The sequence below is a fragment of the Microcebus murinus genome, chromosome 4, assembly GCF_040939455.1.
Source record: "Microcebus murinus isolate Inina chromosome 4, M.murinus_Inina_mat1.0, whole genome shotgun sequence".
Taxonomy (NCBI): Eukaryota; Metazoa; Chordata; class Mammalia; order Primates; family Cheirogaleidae; genus Microcebus; species Microcebus murinus.
The window spans coordinates 75,606,714-75,629,189 of NC_134107.1; the positions used below are offsets into that span (position 1 = coordinate 75,606,714).

Below are 22,476 nucleotides of genomic sequence, written 5' to 3' on the forward strand. Positions count from 1 at the left end.
AATGCCAATAAAATGATTGATGCTTTATTTTAATAAACAAAAAGAGTGTAAACAGGATTCTAATTAACTCCTAAGTGCTATTTCTTTTCTACCTTCTCCACAGCTCTCATCTCTACTTGCTCTCACTAATGTCTTTCACTTGATTCTACAGTTACAATACGTTTGAGGAACACCTAAATCTAAAGGAACAGCAATGGTTTAGATTATGAATTTTTCTTCCAGAAAAGTTTATATATGAATTTGATTGTCTGCAAGTATCTATGAAAAGAAAGGAGAGAAGAAATAGTTTAGAAGATATTTGGGAAAAATAGTAATATGAGGCTGGAACAAAAAACTATGTAATTTATTGGGACTCTCACATGTAGACAGCATCTAAGAGTATCTCCTAGGCCGGGCGCGGTGGCTCACGCCTGTAATCCTAGCACTCTGGGAGGCTGAGGCGGGCGGATTGCTCAAGGTCGGGAGTTCGAAACCAACCTGAGCGAGACCCCATCTCTACTAAAAATAGAAAGAAATTAATTGACCAACTAAAAGTATATATACAAAAAATTAGCCGGGCATGGTGGTGCATGCCTGCAGTCCCAGCTACTCGGGAGGCTGAGGCAGGAGGATTGCTTGAGTCCAGGAGTTTGAGGTTGCTGTGAGCTAGGCTGACGCCACGGCACTCACTCTAACCTGGGCAACAAAAGTGAGACTCTGTCTCAAAAAAAAAAAAAAAAAAAAAAAGAGTATCTCCTGGCTAAAACTGTCAGCAGTCACAACACTAATCTGTTGACACCATTCCTTCTATTGACACAAGGATAAATAGCTATGGAAGTGATAAACCACGCTAAAACAATCACTAGGAGCTGAAAGAGAAGAATTGACAAAGGAAATGGGAGAAATGCATGGGAGAAAGGATGGGAGTAAGGAAAGTGGCAGAGATACCATCATTAGGAAAAATCAAACAGAAAGGTTAACCCTTTGAGTCCACAAAATCTTATTGAACACTTGCTCAATAAATCAGATACAGTGGTAGGTCTAAGAAATAAAGAGATGAAAAACAAATAATCCCTCCCAGTTTAGTGAGTTCATTTCCCTTTCAGTCCAGTAACCATATTGGGTACCAATAAGAGGAACTCTTAGATGATAGTTTACCGTGCTGAACACAACAAATATCACGGTCCCTTCCTTCAAAGGGTTTGCAGTCTAGTGGTGAAAATTAACTTGTAATTAACTTTAATACAGTATAATCAAAATTATTTTTAAAGTGTTAGACAAAACCCAGGAGAAAAATCAATAAATTCTGGCAAAAGATGAAGAAAGGGAAGGCAAGAGAGTTGAGGAAGATTTCACAGAATAGGTGACATTTAAGCTAGGTTTGGAATTTTCCAGATACAAACAAAACTTTTCTAGATGTCGAGACATGGTACACTGGGAAGAACACTGATTTGGAAATCCGGGCTCTGATTATTAACTTGCTGTGACCTTTTAAGACAACTGTTTTCTAAAAGAGGGTTTGACTTGATGACTTCTTCCAATATTAAAAATTTAAGCTAGTGGCTCAAATATAATGTACACGGATAGTCTAAATCAGGGGTTAGCAAATTATGGCCTGCAGACCAAATCTGGCCTATCATCTATTTTTGCAAACAAAACTTTACTATAATATAGCCATATTTATATGTTTACATATTGTTATCTATGGCTGAATTGAGTAGTTACAACAGGGACCATATGGCCAGCAAAGTGGAAAATACTTATTATCTGGCCCTTTAGAGAAAAAGTTTGCCAATTCTTGGTCTAAATATAAAATGAAGTATGCTTTATACTTACAAAAGAGAGTCAAATATATACTTATATATACATATAGGTTCTTTAGAAAAAATATTCACATCATCATTTTGCATTAAAATACCTACAAGACAATTCTATATAATACTATGTAAAATGCTTACTGTACCATTTACATGTAGATAAGTAATAAACATTTTTAATTAAAATAATGGTTTAAGAAGACCAATGGGTAATATAGGAATAATAATAATACCAATTATAAAGAAATATGCTTTGGCATTGTTTTGATAGAAGGAGTTTTTATTTCAGTGTTTGTCCAAATGAACTGTCAGTCACTACCAAGACTGCAAACCACTTCCTCTTACAGGAAACCTTCACAACATGGAGAGAACTATAGAAAGCTGTTCATTTTTGGAAACAGTATATTTTTAGACAATGGCAATAATTGGATTTTTGTAGTGAATGCTTATTTTTTTACTTTTCTTTTGAGGCTGTTGGCTGTAGTCTTACATATTTTTATAGAAAATCAATGTAAAGAATATGCTTCCAAAGCATCTATATATATGCTTTTGAGATCTAAGTTTCAAATAGCTAAGAATCAGTAAATTATGTCATATTCTGATCTGAAATAACAAGCATTATTGATATTATGGCAAAAATAATAAATCAACAATAACAGCATAAATCCATATTGCAAAAAAAAAAAACCACACTAAAGTAAAATCTACAAAGAAATATCATTTATGAAAGGAACACATTTTCATATTCAACCATGGATTCCACAGAAGAAATATGATGCCATAGGCAGGGCATTAGAAGAAAATTATTTCATTAACTGGAGAAAAATACTCACTTGTTTCACATTTTCAGCTAAGAAGACAATATAAACACTACAGAATCCCAGCTGTGTTATCACAAGAAAAAAGTCAACCACAGTCCTGGAAAAAGATTATATTCAAAAATAAGTTATCAATCAGAGCTGCTGAAATATTAATACATTTTATGTCTCTTTTTAACTGTTTTAAAAATATTTTATAACAGCACATATTCTTTTGCTTCCTTAAATAAGAAACATTTAAAATATTTATTTTCTACAAAAATCACACATTTATCATCAATGTGTCAATAGAATTATTATAAAACAAAAAGATCCTCCATTAAGTTAAAAGGCCAAGATTTTTCCATCATCTTCTATTTCTGAAATTCAACATTTTAAGAATATCAGCTTATAAAATCATTGCATAAAAACATTTCATCTTTCAGATTAAGCCCAACTCAACTACTTTTCAAGATCTTTTCAGATCAACCCAGTATATTTCTCATCCCTCCCAGATTCATATCATCTACAAATATGATGAGCGTGCTTTCTAGTATCCAAATCACTAATAAGAATGTGGAATGAGTGTTACAGCTCTTTTAGAATTTGTCTAGCAGGTCTTCCGGTCCTCACCGGAAGGCCCCCCACACAAAAAAAAAAAAAAAAAAAAAAAAAAAAAAGAATGTGGAATGGAAGAGGATTTGAAGCATGGCACTAAATCACACCAGTAGAGACCTCTCCAGTGGCTTTGCTCTGTTCTTATTTTATTTTTGTTAGTGAGATACAGTCAGTCTCTGTGGGTTCTATATCCATGGATTCAACCAAATGCAAATAGAAAACATTCAGAAAAAAAATTCCACCAAGTTCCCAAGGCAAAACTTGAATTTGTCATACACTAAGTAAGTACTACAATGAATCCATGGAAATGAAGTGATATGTAGGCATTGTATTCGGTATTATAAGTAACCTAGGGAAGATTTAAAGTCTGCAGGAGGATATACGTAAGTAATGTGCCAATAGTATATCATTTCATATACGGGATTTGGATTTTGGTATCCATGGGGGGGTATCAAATTCCCCATGCATACCAATGGATGACTGTATTCTAGAAAATTCCAGCTACATGAAATAGTATACAGGAGTAGGGAAGGGATATTACCAGAGACATCAGCCATATTAGCATTATTTGGGTATGGCAGTAATCAGTTACAAATCTGCCTACATGATATTAATATACAGCCCAGACTTCTTCATTTTGGTCTGAGGACAATGAGTGAGTACTATAGCATGCACTTACTAATCCCCGATAGTCTCTTGTTTGACCATGTGTCAACCTGTCAAACACTGTGGTCTACAAAATCTACAGTCCCCCCTCCTCCCATTTGAAATTGAGATCAGTATGCCTATCTTCATTCTTGTCATAACTCTACTACTCTCCATGGTTCTTCAAGGATCTCATCTGTAAAGTATCTTGGTACCCTGAAATGAATTCAAGTCTCTTCTCCTTAATGAATTGCATTTAAGCATTCCCTTAATATGTCTTCATCCACCTTTGATTTCAGTGTCCCCCAATAATCATTCCAGCCACTTTTATCTGAAAGCCATTCTTCTTCATAAAACAAGTAGACAAAGATGCCTCTAGTCTGGGCCAGAAGAAAGAAGATGCAGTTCTGGGTTCTGTAGGCAAGTCCCTAGGGCATTGGGTTCTGTTTCCTTCCTTTTCCTACTCAGCATATCAGCTCTGAGCAACTCATAAACAAACATAACCTCCTAAAAATCCCCAGAAATGCTGTATTTAACCATAAACTCATCTACCAACACTGTTCTTTCTCTTAATTCCCACCTCACATATCATTTGTACCACTGTTAGCACTTGATTCGCTTATACTTCCTTATTTTTCCAGTCTTGTGTTTATCTGACTTTGACTAGCCAAAGCCACCTATGATAAAGTTAAATTTAAATAACAAGACACTAAAATAAAGTTATGCTAAAATATATCCATACCTCAGATATCCTATGAGCATGTAGCTAAACTCCACCAATTTATTTGAAATAATGAGACTGCAACATTTGTCTTGCTTTTTTCCTTTATTTAAAAAATTACTGAACATGATTATGTCATTGGTTGTCCAGGTGCTCTATAAATATAATTTTGTTTAATCTACCATAATAATCCTGTGAAATGGATATTATTATAAATTCACTTCAGAGTGAAAAAACACAAGCCAAAATGATAAATAATTTAACCAAGGTCATAAAACTGAAAAATGGTAGAGTTGAAATTTGAACTTAAGCCTGCCTAACTCTAAAGTTTTTATGTTTATTCCCCATCTTTATCATACTTTTATTTATATATCTTGTCAGATTAAAATACTTAAAAATTAACATAATTTTGACAATCAGATATTAGTAACACAGCAAGTACTTACCGTCCCCATGCTGCTTGCTTCTGGAGACAACTCCAAGGACTTACTTCCAGAGCAACACTCACAGTGTCACTATAACCTAAGTTTGACTTTTTATACCTATAATTTAACGATATTCATACAAAGGAAAAAGAAAGATTTTAAGTTGGTTCATAAAGCCATCCCTTGAAAAGAACAACAAATGAATGGGAATTAGCAAATGTAGGGCTATGCAATGACAGATGAGCTTTCAAAATTTCAAGATCTGAACATTTCTAAAGCATGCCTCATTAAATTTTAATAACTGCCCTTTTTATCAGAATGTTAATTTTTATCTACTGCTAAAGTTTATATAACTACAGAATTCATATAACTTAATATTTGTGCTTCAGAGATTTAAATAGTTTAAATACCTAAAAACATCACCAACTATTAATACATTGTTCATGTCTAAATTATTCCATTCTGAGAACAGCATTATTTAAAAATACATCTGTACAGGGCTCTACAATACATTTCCACGCAAACTATCTCATTTAATCTTCAAGACAGCCCCATAAGGTAGGTATTACTTCTTCAATTCCTCTCTCTCTTCTGTAAAATATGTATTGTCATTTAAAGATTGTAAGTGATTTACCCAAAGTTTTAAGAGCAAATAACAAAAATAAAAAGGGTCAAGACTGGATATTGGTCTAACAGAATAGGCATTATTATTTTTTTAAAAAAGTTGGAGTATTATCCAATAGAAGTATTTCATGATACAAAAATAAAGAAAGAGTATTATTTTAATGACTATCTACTACTAACCCATATACCAGTAAAGAGCACCAAAGGCTTTACACCCCAAACTGAATTATTGATAAACTGAAGACCATTATGCCATAACTAAAAATTGTATCACTGCCTCCACTGCCCCTATACATCCTTCCTGATTTTTTCCATTTATACTAAATAAGAGAAACCTATTTTACTAATAAGGCTACCTCTTAAAAATATATAGATTCTAACTAGATTTAAATTGTATGAAATGCTACCTTTTTTCATATTCATTATCTTAGACTTGTATATATAATAAAGGAAATACAGAGCACAGTAGAAATATAAGACTACCTGATGCTGTAAATAAATTGATAGCTTTAAAATAAATTAAATAGGCTTAACAAATCCACATTTACCTCTGACATAGAAAGTGACTGCAACGTACCAATATGTGCATACAGTGAACAGAAATAATTCCTATAAACACAAGGCTGATTGGTCCAAGCTGTGGGGAAGAAAATTTATAAGGTTTAAATATTTAACAAAATTTGAGTAACTTTATAAGCAATGAGTCAATGAATTACTCTTTTGCAGTAAATAAATATTTGTTGGGCAAAATGATTAAATAATCATTTGAATAGGGAAAACTAATAAACTTGATACAGAATGAATTTTAAATAATATTTAAGCCAACCACATATGATTCCACCTTATCAACTTGGCCACCCAAACCTATAATACAAAGTATAGATATGCAACAAAGCAGAACAGCATACAATGTCATATTTAATATGAGATGGCAAGTCTACAACTATCAGTGTCCTACCATTATAATTATATGTAACTATGCATCATTATTTAAATGACTAAAAAGCACAATATCAGACTGGGATTGTGAGCAATCAATTTCTTCTATAGACTGCTTATTGAGTACTTACTATGTATCAGAAACTGTAATTTGAAAATAATTATTTCAAAAAGTGGTACATAAAAAATTTCAAGTATTTATTTACTAAAATTAAAGTGATGCCTGTATCATTGAGACAACCAAAATATTGCCAAAGTTTATTTTTATAATCAGAAATTTTTAAGTTACTATACATTAGGGGGGACAAAACAGTCAAATAAGGAAGAAGATGGTAGTTAAAACTATTTTTAAGAAACTGGTCCATTAAAAAAATTTAAATATAATTTCATTACTTCATAAATGAATTCTCCTTTATCAAGTTTCTCTGTTGTTATAATAATTACAATAATTGTCTCTAATAATGCTTTAAATATTTATTTTTAAAAGATATTGTTATTCCTTTTCTTAACTATTATTCTTTAAATCTGTATATTTTATGGAGTATAAAAAAGTTTCTAAAATAGTTTCATAATACAAATAATCTGTTTCATAAATATATTTGTTGGTATGTAAATCCCTGAATATCTAAAAGAATAAGATATAACCATATCTGGAAAAATCAAACACTGTTTTAGGTTTGGAGTTTTTTTGTTAAATACTACAAATAAATAATTAAGTAAAAATGAAAAACTAATTCTCATTTTTTGTTAAATATCATTACCACAGTTCACATAATTTTATCACTATAACAGCTAAATGACCATCTAAATGTCACCTGACCAGATTATATTTGATTAGGCTAGATGTTAGCTTGTGGTAATTTTTGCTATAAATTAGACTGATAGCTATATCTTAACTGGAGATTACAAAGATAAGTCTTACCACTATGCCTGCATTTTTTATTGCCAACGGAAGTCCTAAAAGGCCAGTTCCAATATTTCCTTTAAGGAGATGCATAAGAGTTTGTACAAATCTGAAAAGTAAAAGTTATAAATAAGATTTAAACGTTTTAGAACAAAAGCTATTAAAATCACATGTTCATGGTATTCGTATTAGAAGGGAACTGAAAATTAATCTAGGCAAGGAACCAAATTAACATTTCCGTGCTACCACTGGGCCAGAAGTCATACTTGGTTCAAGTCTATCCTTGTTACTTAACACTGAAACACCAAGAGTTACTGTGGAGATTAAATGACATATTTACATGAAAGTGTTTTTGCAAACAATAAAGTAATAATTAAAGAAAAGGTAATTTTCTCATAAGATACTTTGTGGCTATGATTTTCAGAACAATGCTGAAGATTAGGCTAGTAAGATAGCAATTGTTTGACAGTGTCTACATAATGATGATATTAAACATATCTGATTTATGACTATCAACTTAAGAAGTTAATTAAAAGAAAAAAAATACAAGTTTGAAAACTGCATGTATTATATCATCAGGTAAGATAAATAATAAATTAATTTTTAGCATCATGAATTCCCTAATGGATCTGATAATAATAGTTTCTAGGGGGCATTTAAAAAAGATCTCTTATTAGCTGGGCATGGTGGCACTTGCCTATAGTCCCAGCTACCCAGAAGGTTGAGGCAGGAGGATTGCTTGAGCCTGGGAGTTTAGGGTCGCTGTGAGCTAGGCTGATGCCAGGGCACTCTAGCCCAGGCAACAGAGTGAGACTCTGTCTCAAAAAAAAAAAAAAAAAAAAATCTTTTGATCAAGAAGAAATAAATTAAAACTAGAAAAAGCAAAAAAAAAAAAAAAATTAAACTTATGAAACAAAAATGTCTGCCTAAAATTTTTTTGAGTTTATACTCATCTTTTCTAATCAATTAAGTTCATGATACTTTGCTTAATTATTAAATTATTATTAGAATAAGAACTTATTCAAATCAATTAATGACAAAATGTCAAAAAAGGTTTAAAGAAGCATTCCAATGCTTTCCTACCTCCATGACTTTGTTTCATACTATGCACTCAGCATAAAGAAGTATTTGCTATCTCCCACTATTTAACTTCTAATCATTTCAGAAGCCACTTTGCTTCCTCTCGATCAGATCTCCCTTCTTTCTAGATCCATAGCATTTGATATGTATCAGCATAGTAATGATTCCTATACACTGCTCTGGGATTTAAATGCATTTCTTCTTTCCCAAATAAATGATAAATTCCTTGAATCCTCTTTGTGCCTTCTGTGGTATCGCTAATAAAATGTCTTGCCTACAGAAAAAGATTACAAAAAATACTGAATGCAAAAGAGACTTAACACTTACGAAATACCCTCTTGATCATCAAGTTGATAATGTTTCTGAACAGGTAGAAGCTCTTGCTCATGTTCTTCATCTGATGTCCCATCAAAATTCTGCTCATTTATCAAGGGCCTCATTACATCCATGTCTTTAAAAAAGAAAAACAATGTACTTCACTATTATTTTAAAAATTGGAACAAAGCTGGTATAAATGAATTTTAAAATATTAGGAAATGCCATTTGTACTTATCTTTACTATTTCCATGCTGAGTACGTTAATTTATATTAATAACATGAGTTTTAGTATATTCAAAAAGAAACACCTAAATTTATTTGCTGGATATTCTGTTTGGATTAAGCAGTACAAAGTGAAAACGTTAAGTACCTAATGCAAAATTTTTTCTGCTTTTTCCAAATCCACATGAGGTTTACAGTAAGTGATCACTGAATTACAGGATGAGAAATGTGAAGAAATAATCAAACATATTTTCATCTCTGGTTAGCTTCAAATCAAACTGCATAAATAGTAATCATGTTTTTAAATACTTTAATTATAAAGCTGTTCCCATCTCTAAAATTTAAATATCAAAATTTGCCCTTCACACTTTACCCAATCATCAGCATATATTTCCTAACACCAAGAATATTCTCTTGAATATTCATATTACTCCTACAGAATTCAGGTTAACACTGATGCAATAATTTACTTAACCTATATTCCATATTCCATTTTCATCAATTATACCAATAAGTCCTGTTGGCAACTTTTTTCAGTCCAGGATCACATATTGCATTTAATTGAGTTGTTCTTCTAGTTTCTTTGCCATTACATGTTCCATGATGCCCTTAATCCTCTTGTTTTCTTCTTTCTTTTTTGTTTTGTTTAATTTTTAATTTATATGGCTACATAATAGTTGTATATATTTATAAGGTACATGTGAAATTTTGATACAAACATACAGTATGTCATGATCAAATAAAGGTAATTGGGGTATCCATCACCACCAGCATTTACCATTTCTTTGTGTTAAGAACATTCCAATTCTACTCTTCTAGTTATTTTGAAATACACAATAAATTATTGTTAAGTATAGTTGTCCTATTATGCTAACAAATGCCAGATCTTATTTCTTCTATCCTGCTATAATTTTGTGCCCAATAACCAACCCCTTTGCATCTCCCCTTTCCCACTACCTCTCCTATCCTCTGGTAATCATTCTACTGCTCATGAGATCATTTTTTTAGCTCCCACATATGAGTAACATGTCATTGTCATTCTGGGCTTGGCTTATTTCACTTAACATAATGTCCTCCAGTTCCACCCATACTGCTGCAAATGACAACATTTCATTCTTTTTATGGCTGAATAATATTCCATTATGTATGTGTATCACATTTTCTTTACCCATTCATGCACTGATGGACACTTAGGTTGACTCCATATCTTCGCTATTATGAACACTGCTAAAATAAACATGGGAGTGCAGATATCTTTTCAATATACTGACTTTCTTTTGGATATAAACACAGAAGTGGGGCTGCTAGATCATATGGTAGTTCTATTTTTAGTTTTTTAAGGAATTTCCATACTGCTCCCTATAGTGGCTGTACTAATTTACAGTCCCACCAACAGTGTAAGAAGGTTCCCATGTCTCTACAACCTCACCAGTATCTGCTACTGCCGTTTTGACGAAAGCCATTTTAACTGGAGTGAGATGATATTTCATCTTACTTAATTTTTTACTCTCTTGTTTGACAGTCTTAAATGGTATTCTCTGACTTCCACCTATTATCTATTCAATAATTAATCATCTTATTTTATTTCTCCTATCTTTGTCCCTTATTCTCTCATTTTTGGTTATATTCTCTTAGTTGTATTCTTTCTACTTTTGTGCTTTACATACTGTTCTTCCAATTATGTCTTTACCCATTTCTTAGACTTATATCTATAATATAAGTAGATATCTACAATGAATATCTACAATTAATATCAATATTTACTATTAGTTCTTGGCCAAAGTTTCCTTAATCATCCCTTGGCTGGGAGAAGTTCATCCTCTTACAGGATGTGCATCAGAATGGCCTGTATGGCTTGCTAAAACAAAAACTAACATACTCCACACTAAAGTTTCTGAATCAGTAAGTCTGGGCTGGGCCTAAGAATATGCATTTCTAACAATTCCCAGGTGACACTGATGTTGCTGGCCTCAGATCCACACTTTGAGAACCACTGCTCTAGCAGATGCCTCAAGAAGGTCTCATGGGCACAGTATTCCCTGAGATTTTTTTGCATGTCTCAAACTATTTTTCTATAGTCTGGATACTTGAAGAACTACATATAAAATCCTTACATCATACTTTCTATCCTTGAGTTTCTTAAAAATGCTGCCTTGTTTTTACTTTTGAGAAGTCTGCTGTCAGAGTAATTTTCCCAGCCATTAAGTAACTTTCTCTTCTCCCTGGAGGTCCTGAAGCTTTTTTATCTTTAAATTCTAATAACTTTGCTATAATATATCTTAGGATTGATTTGTCTGACTCAAGTTTCCCAAAGCATACAATTTTCACAGGCCCTTTTGGTATATTTTTAAATTTTTTCTTATTTTTGGAAGCTTTTCTTGGATTATAGCTTTAAACATCTGTTTGGTTCAAATGTTTTTTCTTCTTCAGAGATTCTAATTACATGCATGTTGGATGTTTTTTGTCCTCCATTTCAACTACTTTCTCTCTGCCCCTTTTAATGTCTTTCTTTACCTCATCTTCATTCTTCTTGTCTTTCACACAACCAATGCTTCAAAAGTTCTTCCATGGCATTAAATTTTCATTTCAATACATTCTCCTTTGGTTACCTTGTAATTTACTATATGTGATTTTTTTCTATTTCTAAGCACTTCATGTACAGAAATCCTAGTTCGACAGCATTCTCTTCTGTCACTATAGTGAAGTTCAGTTCATTTCATGGATGATATTGAGTTGTTATGTATGAGGAGTAACTTATATGTCTTCTAATTCTGTTTCATTTCTGCAGTTGATTTTTCCACCATTACTTCCTTATTTCCCCTCAATGCCTGAGGGGCATTCATATTCCCTGCTCTATTTATCTCCCTCCTCCAGAAGCAAAGTTTTGCCAAGGCTGTACCCTCTAGTCCTGCTCACATTCAGATTCCTTTCCTGTATTCAGTGCTGTGAATTACTAATTTCCAGACCTGATCTCTGTTTAGACTTTTAACACTTTAATTTAGCCTTTCTCTTTCTGACGGAGATTGTCACTGTGCTTCATCTAGTTTCCTGCTCCCCTCTCCTCCTTTCCAAAGAGATTCTAAGATTCCCCTTCCCCGCACTCCATGTGTGCAGCAACAATAGGAACTCTGTTTGAAATTTGCTATTCCTTTCTCTACTTACAGATAATTTGAAGTCTGTGGTATCCTTGCTCTCCTGGTAGTGCTAAAAGGGTAATTTCATGAATGGTTTACTTGTGCTCGTGGTGTAATATACAAACTTGGTCTACTGGGATATCTACTATTTTGCATTTACTCTAGAGATTTACTAACATAAATTATGTTCATCTTTTGTTTGAACAGATCCTATAACCTTTTCTGCTATACTCTATAAAAAATACTTTATCTTATAAAACTATCACATTGGTTTGCTAGGGCTGTCATAACAAAGTATTCAAAATGGGTGGCGTAAAAAAACAGAAATTTATTGTCTCAAAGCTCTAGAGGCTAGAAGTCTGAAAAGGTGTTGGAAGGGTTGACTCCTTGTGGGGGCTGGGAAGGAAAGCTCTATTTCAGATCTTTCTCCCTGTCTTATAGATGTACATCTTCAAGTTCACGTGACATTCTCCCTACAATGGTATGTGTCCAAATTTCCCCTTTTTATAAGGACACCAGTCATACTGTATTAGGGACCCATAACTAATTACATCTACAATGACCCCATTTCCAAGTAAGATCACATCCTAAAATCTTTGGAGTTAGAACTTTGACACATTAATGGGGAGGGGGACTATTTAACCCATAATAATCATCATTATTAGGTTGGTGCAAAAGTAATTGCAGTTTTAGCATTGTTGAAATTTGCCATTTGATATTGGAATACATTCTTAAATGTGGTTATGTTATACATCATCTTAATGCACATTTCTTGATTTATTTGCTAATGACTTATTACTTGTTTATTAATATATTTATTTTAGACTATGGAAATGATGTTAGACAAAAAACAAATTCCGGTGATTTTCTTATTCTAGTTCAAAACGGGTTGGAAAGCTGTGGAGACAACTCGCAACATCAACAATGCATTTGGCCCAGGAACTGCTAACAAATGTACCAGTATAGTGGTGGTATAAGAAGTTTTGCAAAGGAGACAAGAGCCTTGAAGATGAGGAGTGCAGTGGCCAGCCATGGAAGTTGACAACGACCGATTGAGAGCAATCATCAATGTTTATCCTCTTACAACTACAGGAGAAGTTGCCGAGTAAGAAGTTGCCAAAGAACTCAAGGTCGACCATTCCATGGTTGTTCGGCATTTGAAGCAAACAGCAAACTTCAAAAAGCTCAATAAGTGGGTGCCTCACGAGCTGATCGAAAATCAAAAACATCGTCATTTTGAAGTGTCCTCTTCTCCTCTTGTATGCAACAATGACGAACCATTTCTTGATCAGATTGTGACAGGTGACAAAAAGTGGATTTTATATGACAACAATTGGCTATGACCAGCTCAGTGGTTGGACAGAGAAAAAGCTCCAAAGCACTTCCCAAAGGCAAACTTGCACCAAAAAAGGTCATGTTCCCTATTTGGTGGTCTGCTGCCAGTCTTATCCACTAGAGCTTTCTGAATCCTGGTGAAACCATTACATCTGAGAAGTATGCTCAGCAAATGGATGAGATGCACCGAAAACTGCAACACCTGTAGGCAGCATTGGTCAAAAGAAAGGGCCCAATTCTTCTCCATGACAACCCAACCACAAGTTGTACAACCAACACTTCAAAAGTTCAACCAATGGGGCTACAAAGTTTTGCCTCTTCCACCATATTCACCTGACCTCTCACCAACCAACTACCACTTCTTCAAGCATCTCAACAACTTTTTGCAGGGAAAACACTTCCACAATCATCAGGATGCATATTCCCAAGTAAAAATCAGCTAGGCTTTCAATGCTACCAACACAAATAAATGATAAATATTTCAGGTGGTGGTGATAAATATTTCAGGTGGTGGCTTTCAATATTTCAGGTGGTGGTGATTACTCAGATTTGATCATTATATATTATATGCTTGTATCAAAATATCTCATGTACCCCATAAATATGTATAACTATTATATACCCACAAAAAATTGTTTTTAAATGTAATTATTCCAAGAAGCTCCTCTAACTAACCCTCTCACAGTGAGATTAAAAAGTTAATTTTTAAAAGTTGAAATAATTTGAAAGGAAAATACTTCTTAACAGTATTAAGGATTTAAAAAGTACATCATTATATATTGTTTTTGACTCTACCAGTAAAGCAGAACTATGGAATGTTACAAATTATTAGCTAAATTCTAACTATTTTTTTAAACTGTACTTCAAAAAAATCTCTGAGACTTTGACTTCAATTTAAGCCTATACTATTGAGCCAACATTACATACTGAGAAATAAGCATTTGTTACACTAAGCAAATTAAGAAAAGGTGAAGCAATCAGGTTTTAGGATTGAACATATTAGCTTGAATTATACAAAATAGTTCCTGAATCTAAAGAATTAAAAGACACCAAACTACAAATATCTGGGAAATACTTAATACCCAAGAAGTTGTGTCTTTAAATAGTATGAACCCACTTCAGCCTAGATTCTCTGAGCATTAGATTTATTAATAGAGTCAACTAGTCAATTACTAGAAGCTCCAGGTAATACTAAACATAAAATTCTAAATTGTATTTTTATTCTTAATTTAGGTATACAGTATAGAAAATGCAGTAATATTGTTTTCTTATAGTCAACTCTTTAATTTTTTAGGAGAGATATTAGCATTAGCACTTGTTACAAGACTGAGTAGGGCATTCCAGGCTTGAATTCACTGTTTGCTTGAGAAACTACAGGTTGGTTTGATGTGACTGAAATAAAAGATGCATGTTTATGGCAAATTTTACACTGTAAAGCTTGAAAAGTTTTCAAATCAGTTTTGTCAAGAACTGCAATCTCCTGCCTAGGAAAGGTTTCTGGTTCATGTTCAAGAAAGACAGCACCCATCACCAGCACCATATCTTTCCCTTATTTTACACTGTCACATCAGATGAAAAGCAGTGAGGTACGGAGTAAAGAATCAGTGCCCCATCAGTGCCACTCTCTCCGGGAACCTCCTGTGGAATTCCCAAAAAGATGTGTATATCAAAGTGTTTAGGAGTTTAGGAGTGTTTAGGAGTTGTTTTTCCTGGCTCAGTAGATTCCCATGGCTTACCTTTGATTTTCTGGTGAAAAGGATGGCAAGCACTAAGATGGTTTTTATGTACATCAGCACTGCAGGCAGAACACACTACAGGAGCTGATGCAAACAGGCATGAGCCTTCTCACAAATTTTATTGGTTTTTGGCCCTTCTTGAGAACCTCTATTAATGGACCATCATCAGCATCTCACCAATATCTACCGACAATAGCCCCTCGGCACAAAAGGTCCGTGCCTCATGACTGAATATATTCAATAAAAGAGGTTGTAATTGTTTTCTATTCAATTTCACATATATTAATGGGGCCCCAATATATATTAAACACTACTAGATGCTGGGAACAATTACTAAAACTAAAAGAAAAAATTCCTACCCTCATGGAGCTCAAATTCTACTGGGGGAAAAAGACAATAAATAAGATAATAAGTAAAACAGAGATAAGCGAGACAGTGTTAAGTGCTAAGGAGAAAAACAGGAATTGGGAGAAAGAACCTGTAATTTTAGACAGGACAAAGTAGACGTCACTGAGAAAGTGGCATTTTAAAGAAGACCTCAAGGAGGAGTGAGAGTGAGCAATGTGGAAAGGATACATGGGGGACAGTAATCAAGGCAGCAGGAACAATAAAGGCAGAGGCTCTCAGGATGTGGAGAACCTGGTGTGCTTAAGGAACAGGAAGGAGGCAGAAATAGGTAGAAAGAAGTGAGCAATAGGGAGAGCAGGAGCAAATGAGATCAGGGGTGACAGAAGACAGATTTATACAGCCTTGTATACCATTCTAAGTGACATGAAAAGCCACTAGAGCAGCGTTGTCCAATAGAAATATAATGTGAGCCAAACTATAATTTAAAATTTTCTAGTAACCACATTTCAAAAAAAGGAAAAAATAAATAGGCTAATTTTAATAATATATTTTATTTAACCTGATATATGTAAAATGTTATTTCAACAACTAATCAATATAAAAGAATGAAGACATTTTATATTCTAATTTTGACATGAAGTCTTTGAAATCCAGTATATATTTTACATTTACGGAAGACTTCAATTCAGACAAGCCACATTTCAGGTGCTCGACAACTATATATAACTAATGGCTATCATACTGGACAGCACAGCATTAGAGAGTTTTGAGCAGAGAAGTGACATCATCGGATTTACATTTTAACCAGATTCCTCTGAGTCTATTTTTTTCATGTGTACAATGAGGCTAATAACTTCTGCCTCATAGGGGTTTTGTGGTGTCATCATCACAAATGATAATATATATGAAGTTATTATATATGTTTTATGTGTATTACATATATAATATAAAGAATGAAATAACATATATGAAACACAGAGCTCAGACCTTGGCACATAATAAGTAATCAATAAACACTAGTTTTCTCCCCCCCACCACATAATGATATACTAGAAACAAATTATAGGACTTTAAAATGCCAATCTTTGGCAAGATATTAGAACTAATTTAATAATAATTCTGAGCATTTGTGAACTACAAACTGTATTATAAAACTGAGTGTGCAAAGATGTAGAAAACATGTTACGCTAGCCAGAAGGAAATAGAGACTAGTGGAGGAGACAAATACTTAAAAGCCCAACATGATAAAAGCTTTAAAAGAGTTAAAAACATATGAAATAAAATCTGAACACTCATCCCTAAGTAATTAAAATTTACAGGATCCAATTTATATTACACATAACTACTATTTCCAATGTTTTCCTGTAATTTTTGGCCAAGTACTGAATTGGGCAGGTATGAAAAATGCTGTGATTACTATAGCTAAGAATTAATAATGCCTCATAAAATAAATCACTGTTAAGTAATAGTTATCAAGCAACTTAGACATAATTATTTCTATTTATAAGTGGAGGAATTACAGAAGAATAAAAAACACTAGCTTGATTCAGTATTATTCAATATTTATTATATACCATACAGCATACATATACACTAATGGGGCCTACAAACAGAACATTCTTAACTTTCACAGTGCTTATATGCTCTCTTATAGTACCTAGACAATTGTTCAACCTCAGTTTTCTAACCTAAAATTAATCTAAATTTCAATTTGTAGACAGAATTTTTTTAAAATCACATTAATTTTGCAATGCCGTATGTATTAAAGTCTTGAAAATGTTTATTATTTTCACCTAGCAGTTCTATTGCTGGCAAGCTAGTATATGGAAAAAAGGATTCTGCACAAGGATGTTAACTGAAACATTATAAATGTTGAAACTCTGAAAGCAACCTAAATGTGCAGCAATCAGGAAATTACTAAATTAACTATGGCACAAACACTGCATAAAATATAGCACTAACATTAAATTATGATTATGAAGGCTGAGTAAAACAGGGAAAAAGTATATCATATGCTGAGTGGAAAAAAAGCTAGATATTCACAGTTTAATTGCAATAATGTTTTTAAAAATTAAATAGAAATATAGGAAAGTAAATATACAATTTATAATTTGGGAATAAGTTAACAAGGATATAGGTGGGCAATGGGATCATGAATGCCCTTTTCTCTGGAAAATGTAAAAAATGAGACAAAAGTAATAAACTTGCATTACTTTTATGACAGCAAAATAAAGGCTATCACTTATAGTTTGGCAATGGACAAACTAAAACAAAGTAGAAATAGTTTCTTTTTTTAAAATAACATAACATTGCCACCTGATTCTATCAACTACTATCTAGACATAAAATGGGAACAATAACTATTTTGTTCATCTCTGAAGGGCACAAAATATGCATAGCAAAAAACCTTCAAGAGGTCCCATGGCCCATGAAATAATGGACCGATCTTAGGCTACTTATCTACCTTAGAGAATCTGTATCTTAACATCTCTACCAGTGCTTTACATATAAATACTCATTTTTTTAAATTATTGTTTTTTTGTTTTTTTTTTTGAGACAGAGTCTCGCTTTGTTTTCCAGGCTAGAGTGAGTGCCGTGGCGTCAGCCTAGCTCACAGCAACCTCAAACTCCTGGGCTCAAGCGATCCTCCTGCCTCAGCCTCCCGAGTAGCTGGGACTACAGGCATGCGCCACCATGCCCGGCTAATTTTTTTATATATATATCAGTTGGCCAATTAATTTCTTTCTATTTATAGTAGAGACGGGGTCTCGCTCTTGCTCAGGCTGGTTTTGAACTCCTGACCTTGAGCGATCCGCCCGCCTCGGCCTCCCAAGAGCTAGGATTACAGGCGTGAGCCACAGCGCCCGGCCTTAAATTATTGTTTTAATTAAATAATACTTTGCTTTTTGGAAAATCAGAAAATACATAAGCAACATTTTTGAAATTAAAAATCACTTGGTCACTCAGAAATTACCCTGTAAACATTTTAGAGTTCTCTCTCTCCCACCCCAATATGTTTTCATTCAGTCTCACGGCTTTAAGTGCTATCTACACGCTGGTGACTTTCAACTTTCTATCTCTAGATGAGACCTCTCACTAATTCTAGACATAAATCCAACTGCCTGCTTGCATCTTCACTGTGATGTCTAATAGACATCTCAAACTTAGCATGCCCCAAACTAAACTTATCTTCACCACCAAATCTGCCCTTTCTGTGATATGACTCTGCTCATTTGTACTAGTTATCTATTAATTTATAGCTGTTGTTAGAAGGCCTTAGTTTCATGCAACATGGACCTTTCCTTAGGGCTAATTGTGTCTCCTCACAACATGGCAGCTGGCTTCCCTCCAAGTGAGTGATCCAAAAAGAGAAAGCAAAGAGGAAGGCATAATGCCTTTTATGACCTAGTGCTGAACTCATACATCATTACTTCTACCATAATCTATTCATTGGAAGCAAGTTACTAAATCCAGCCCACAGTCAAAGGGAAGGAAATTAAGTTTCTTCTCTTGAAGAAAGAAACATCAGAGAACTTGCAGGCAATTATTATAAAACTACCCTAACATCCCAGTTGATAGTATTAATAATTTCATTCTTCTAGATACTCAGGTCCCTGGAGTAATCCTTGTTTCCTCTATTGCACTCTCAAGTCTCATATAATTTGCCAGGAAATCATGCTGGTTCTACTTTCAAAATAGACCTAGAGAGAAACCTTTTCTATCTACTTTCAATGCTATTACCATGCTGCTCCAAAGGACATGTCTCTGTCCTGAATTACTGAAATACCTTCCTGCTTCTACTTTTGCCCCATTACAGTATATTCTTTACACAGCAGCCAGCATAAGCCTTTTAAAACTTAAGGCAGATCATGTCACTCCTCTGTTCAAACCCTGCATTGGTTCCCTATTCTTTCAGAGTAAAAGTCAGTCTTTACATGACCTACAAGACCCTGTCTGGCCTCATTACTGACTCTAACACGCTGCTGAAACTACCACAGCCTCCTTGCCATTTACATTTTTACTTTAGCTGTTCTTTCTGCCTAGAATAATCTTTCTTCAGACATCCACTTGGCTAATTCCCTCACCTGCTCCAAGTCTTCGCTCAAATCATACCTTTTTGATAAGGCCCATCCTGACCACTTTATAAAATAGTATAAACTCTCCAGCCCTCACTCTCCTTCCGGATTTTCCTTACCCTGCTCTTTTCCATAGAACTTTTCACCTAACTAACATACTATATAGTTAACTGGTTATTGTCTTTACTGTTTATTCTCTGCTTTCCCTTATTAAATGCAAGTTCCATGAAAGCAGGAATCTTGATCTGTTTTGTACACGATGTACCTCAAGTAACTAGGAAAAAAGCTCAATGAGTATGTGTTAAATTAATGAATTAAAAAAAACTAATAATTTGAAATCTTTTTTCAGTGAATAAAAATGTATATAGGAAACATCTTTCTATATCACTTTTAACAGATAGGTAGTGTATGACTATATACTACCATACTATTAATATATACCACCAAATTATATGGCCATACCACCATTTATCTAACCAATTTCCTTTACTTGTACATTTAGATAGTTGCCAGCTTTTCTCTATCATAAATACCACAATGAAAATCTCTTTATGTAAATATTTGTTACATTACTTATTTTCTTGGGAAATATCACAGAATTGCTGGATCAAAGGATATGTACATTTTTAAGGATAAATACATTATCCTGCTCCTATCAGCAATGCACAAGAATAACCCATTCCCCTCCTCTGCACCCCCCATCTTCATGAAGACAGGTTATTAATTAATTTAAAACAGATAAACCTGGGTTCTTATCTGGATTCTGCCATTAATAACCTAAAAATTGCTATATTTATAAAGTGGAGATAATAATACCACCTACCTCACCAAATTGTCGTGAGGATTAAAGGAGACACTGCATATATAAAGCATTTTGCACAGTACTTGCACATAGTAAACACATGATAAAATATTAAGCCTACTGTTTCTACCATTACTGACTTGAAAGCAGTCGATTGCAAAGTGCCCTGCGCATTATTACCGGAACACCAACCAATTAGTTATTTATAATAAAGTATTTTTTTTAAAGCTCAACCTCTTTCTTGAAGATTATATTTGATCATTCAGCACTGAATTAAAAACATTCCTAAGTACAGTGTATAAAACTGTACCATTTTACCACCCTGATCCTTCCTTCTGTTGTCTTTTGAACAGCGGGGAAACTAAAACAAACATTCCCTGCTGCTAAGATGATCATGACCCTACCAGAGGAAAGCAGGAAAACAAACTTTGCCAAGTGAGCTAGCTACAGGTATCTCCTGCTCATTCTCGTCGCACCTCCCCGTGCTTGCGTCACTCCTGGGGCAGCAAGGGGGTAAAATAAGGATTCATCTGGAGACTCCAAACGGGGCTGCCGCGTTTGAAGAGCAGAACAAGGACAACTTCCTTAAAGCATCACTGGAAAGAGTCTCGGCGCCGCAGGCTCTGGCTCGTCTCTGACGTGTACAGACAGCGCCCCTCCCCCAACACACAAACACAAACACACACACACAAACACACACACAAACACAAACACACACATAAACACACACACACTCTGACGCCCTTCGCAGGCCTCGGCTTTTCCTCCGACCAAGCTGTCTGGCCAGACAACCGGTTCCCACGCGGGTGCGGACCCGGGGTCAGTCAGCAACCAGGCCTCAGCTCATCCCAAATGTCCCAGGACGGTTTGCTCTGCGGGGTTTCAAATTCAAACGCGTACCAAACTCACAACCCCAAGAGCCTCCACACACACACACACACACACACACGCGCGCGCGCGCGCGGGTCGCCCACCCCGGGCCCCAGCCCTTCCCCGTCCGGCGAGCAGCAGCTGGAACCCGGACGCGGGCCGGCCTCGGGGGCCCCGTAGGGTCCGGGCGGCCCAGGCGCCCCACATCCGCCTGCGGCCGCGGTCGGGTCGGGCCGAGCCGGGCGCGGGAGGCCCGGGCGTACCCCGCCGCCGCGCACGTCCGCGCCCACGCAGGCCCCGCCGCGCGCAACACCGACCTAGCTCCTCGCACCCCGCCGCCTCGGCCGCCGCCGGCGCCGCTTCCATCTCTCCGGGGTCTCCAGGACGCCGCCGCCCCGGTGCTCGCTCTCCCGCCGCTGCGTGGCCGGCGTCAGGCCGAGGCCTCCCTTGCCCGGCGGGACTCGCGCCGGGTGCCCGCCTCCCGGCCCCGGCGCGCCCCACGGCAACGAGGAGCATGCGCAGTGGGCGGCCCGGGCGGCGGGCGCAGCCTGTGGGGCGGAGGACCCCGGACTGGAGCGACGCGGGGCCGGGGCCTGGAGAGGAGCTGGGTGACCCGGGAGGAGGGACGTTTGGGAGATACCTGGGGCTAGCGGCAAAGAGCTGGCAGAGACCCAGGCATATAGTTCCTGGCGGTCTTTAAAGTTGACCGAGAACTTAAATTGGGGGCTTCCGTCTTCTTGCAAGGCTTTTTAGCATTCTGTAAGTCACCTTGGAGAATGCAACGTAGGACGGGATTTGTCCCCTGTCCGCGTTGGGGGTTCTGAATCTTCTTTGGTTATTGATCTCCCTGTTCCCCTGTTTAAAGATATAGGATACATCACTCAAGTAAAATTTAATTTAGTCACACAGAGTTTCACTTTGGTATTTCAATGCCCTTCAAGATATTTGACGTTTAACCGCGGTACTGAAAGGAAATTAAGGTGAAGAGTAATTATGCTGAGGTATTGTCAAATAGTCTTAAGCATCACGCATCTTTAATTCTGATGACAACCTGTGAGATATTCTGTTTGTATCCATTTTAAAGAT

General features: G+C 35.6%; 1 protein-coding gene and 1 non-coding gene across 2 annotated transcripts in view; one reads left to right on the forward strand and one right to left on the reverse strand.

The window, feature by feature from the left end:
* SLC36A4 (solute carrier family 36 member 4) overlaps positions 1-21,899 on the reverse strand; it is a 48,337-nt gene extending 26,438 nt beyond the window's left edge. Inside the window, exons 1-6 of the mRNA XM_012739638.2 lie at positions 21,708-21,899; positions 8,877-9,000; positions 7,488-7,578; positions 6,175-6,263; positions 5,024-5,119; positions 2,630-2,714 (exon numbers count right to left, since the gene is read on the reverse strand). Coding sequence (XP_012595092.1) covers positions 2,630-2,714; positions 5,024-5,119; positions 6,175-6,263; positions 7,488-7,578; positions 8,877-9,000; positions 21,708-21,756 — 534 coding nt within the window. The 5' untranslated portion in view covers positions 21,757-21,899. The remainder of the gene's footprint in view (positions 1-2,629; positions 2,715-5,023; positions 5,120-6,174; positions 6,264-7,487; positions 7,579-8,876; positions 9,001-21,707) is intronic.
* On the forward strand, positions 3,177-3,238 carry LOC142870778 (U7 small nuclear RNA). The gene has a single exon (XR_012919115.1). It is a non-coding gene; the product is annotated as a U7 small nuclear RNA (small nuclear RNA).
* Positions 21,900-22,476: the final 577 nt, after the last annotated feature.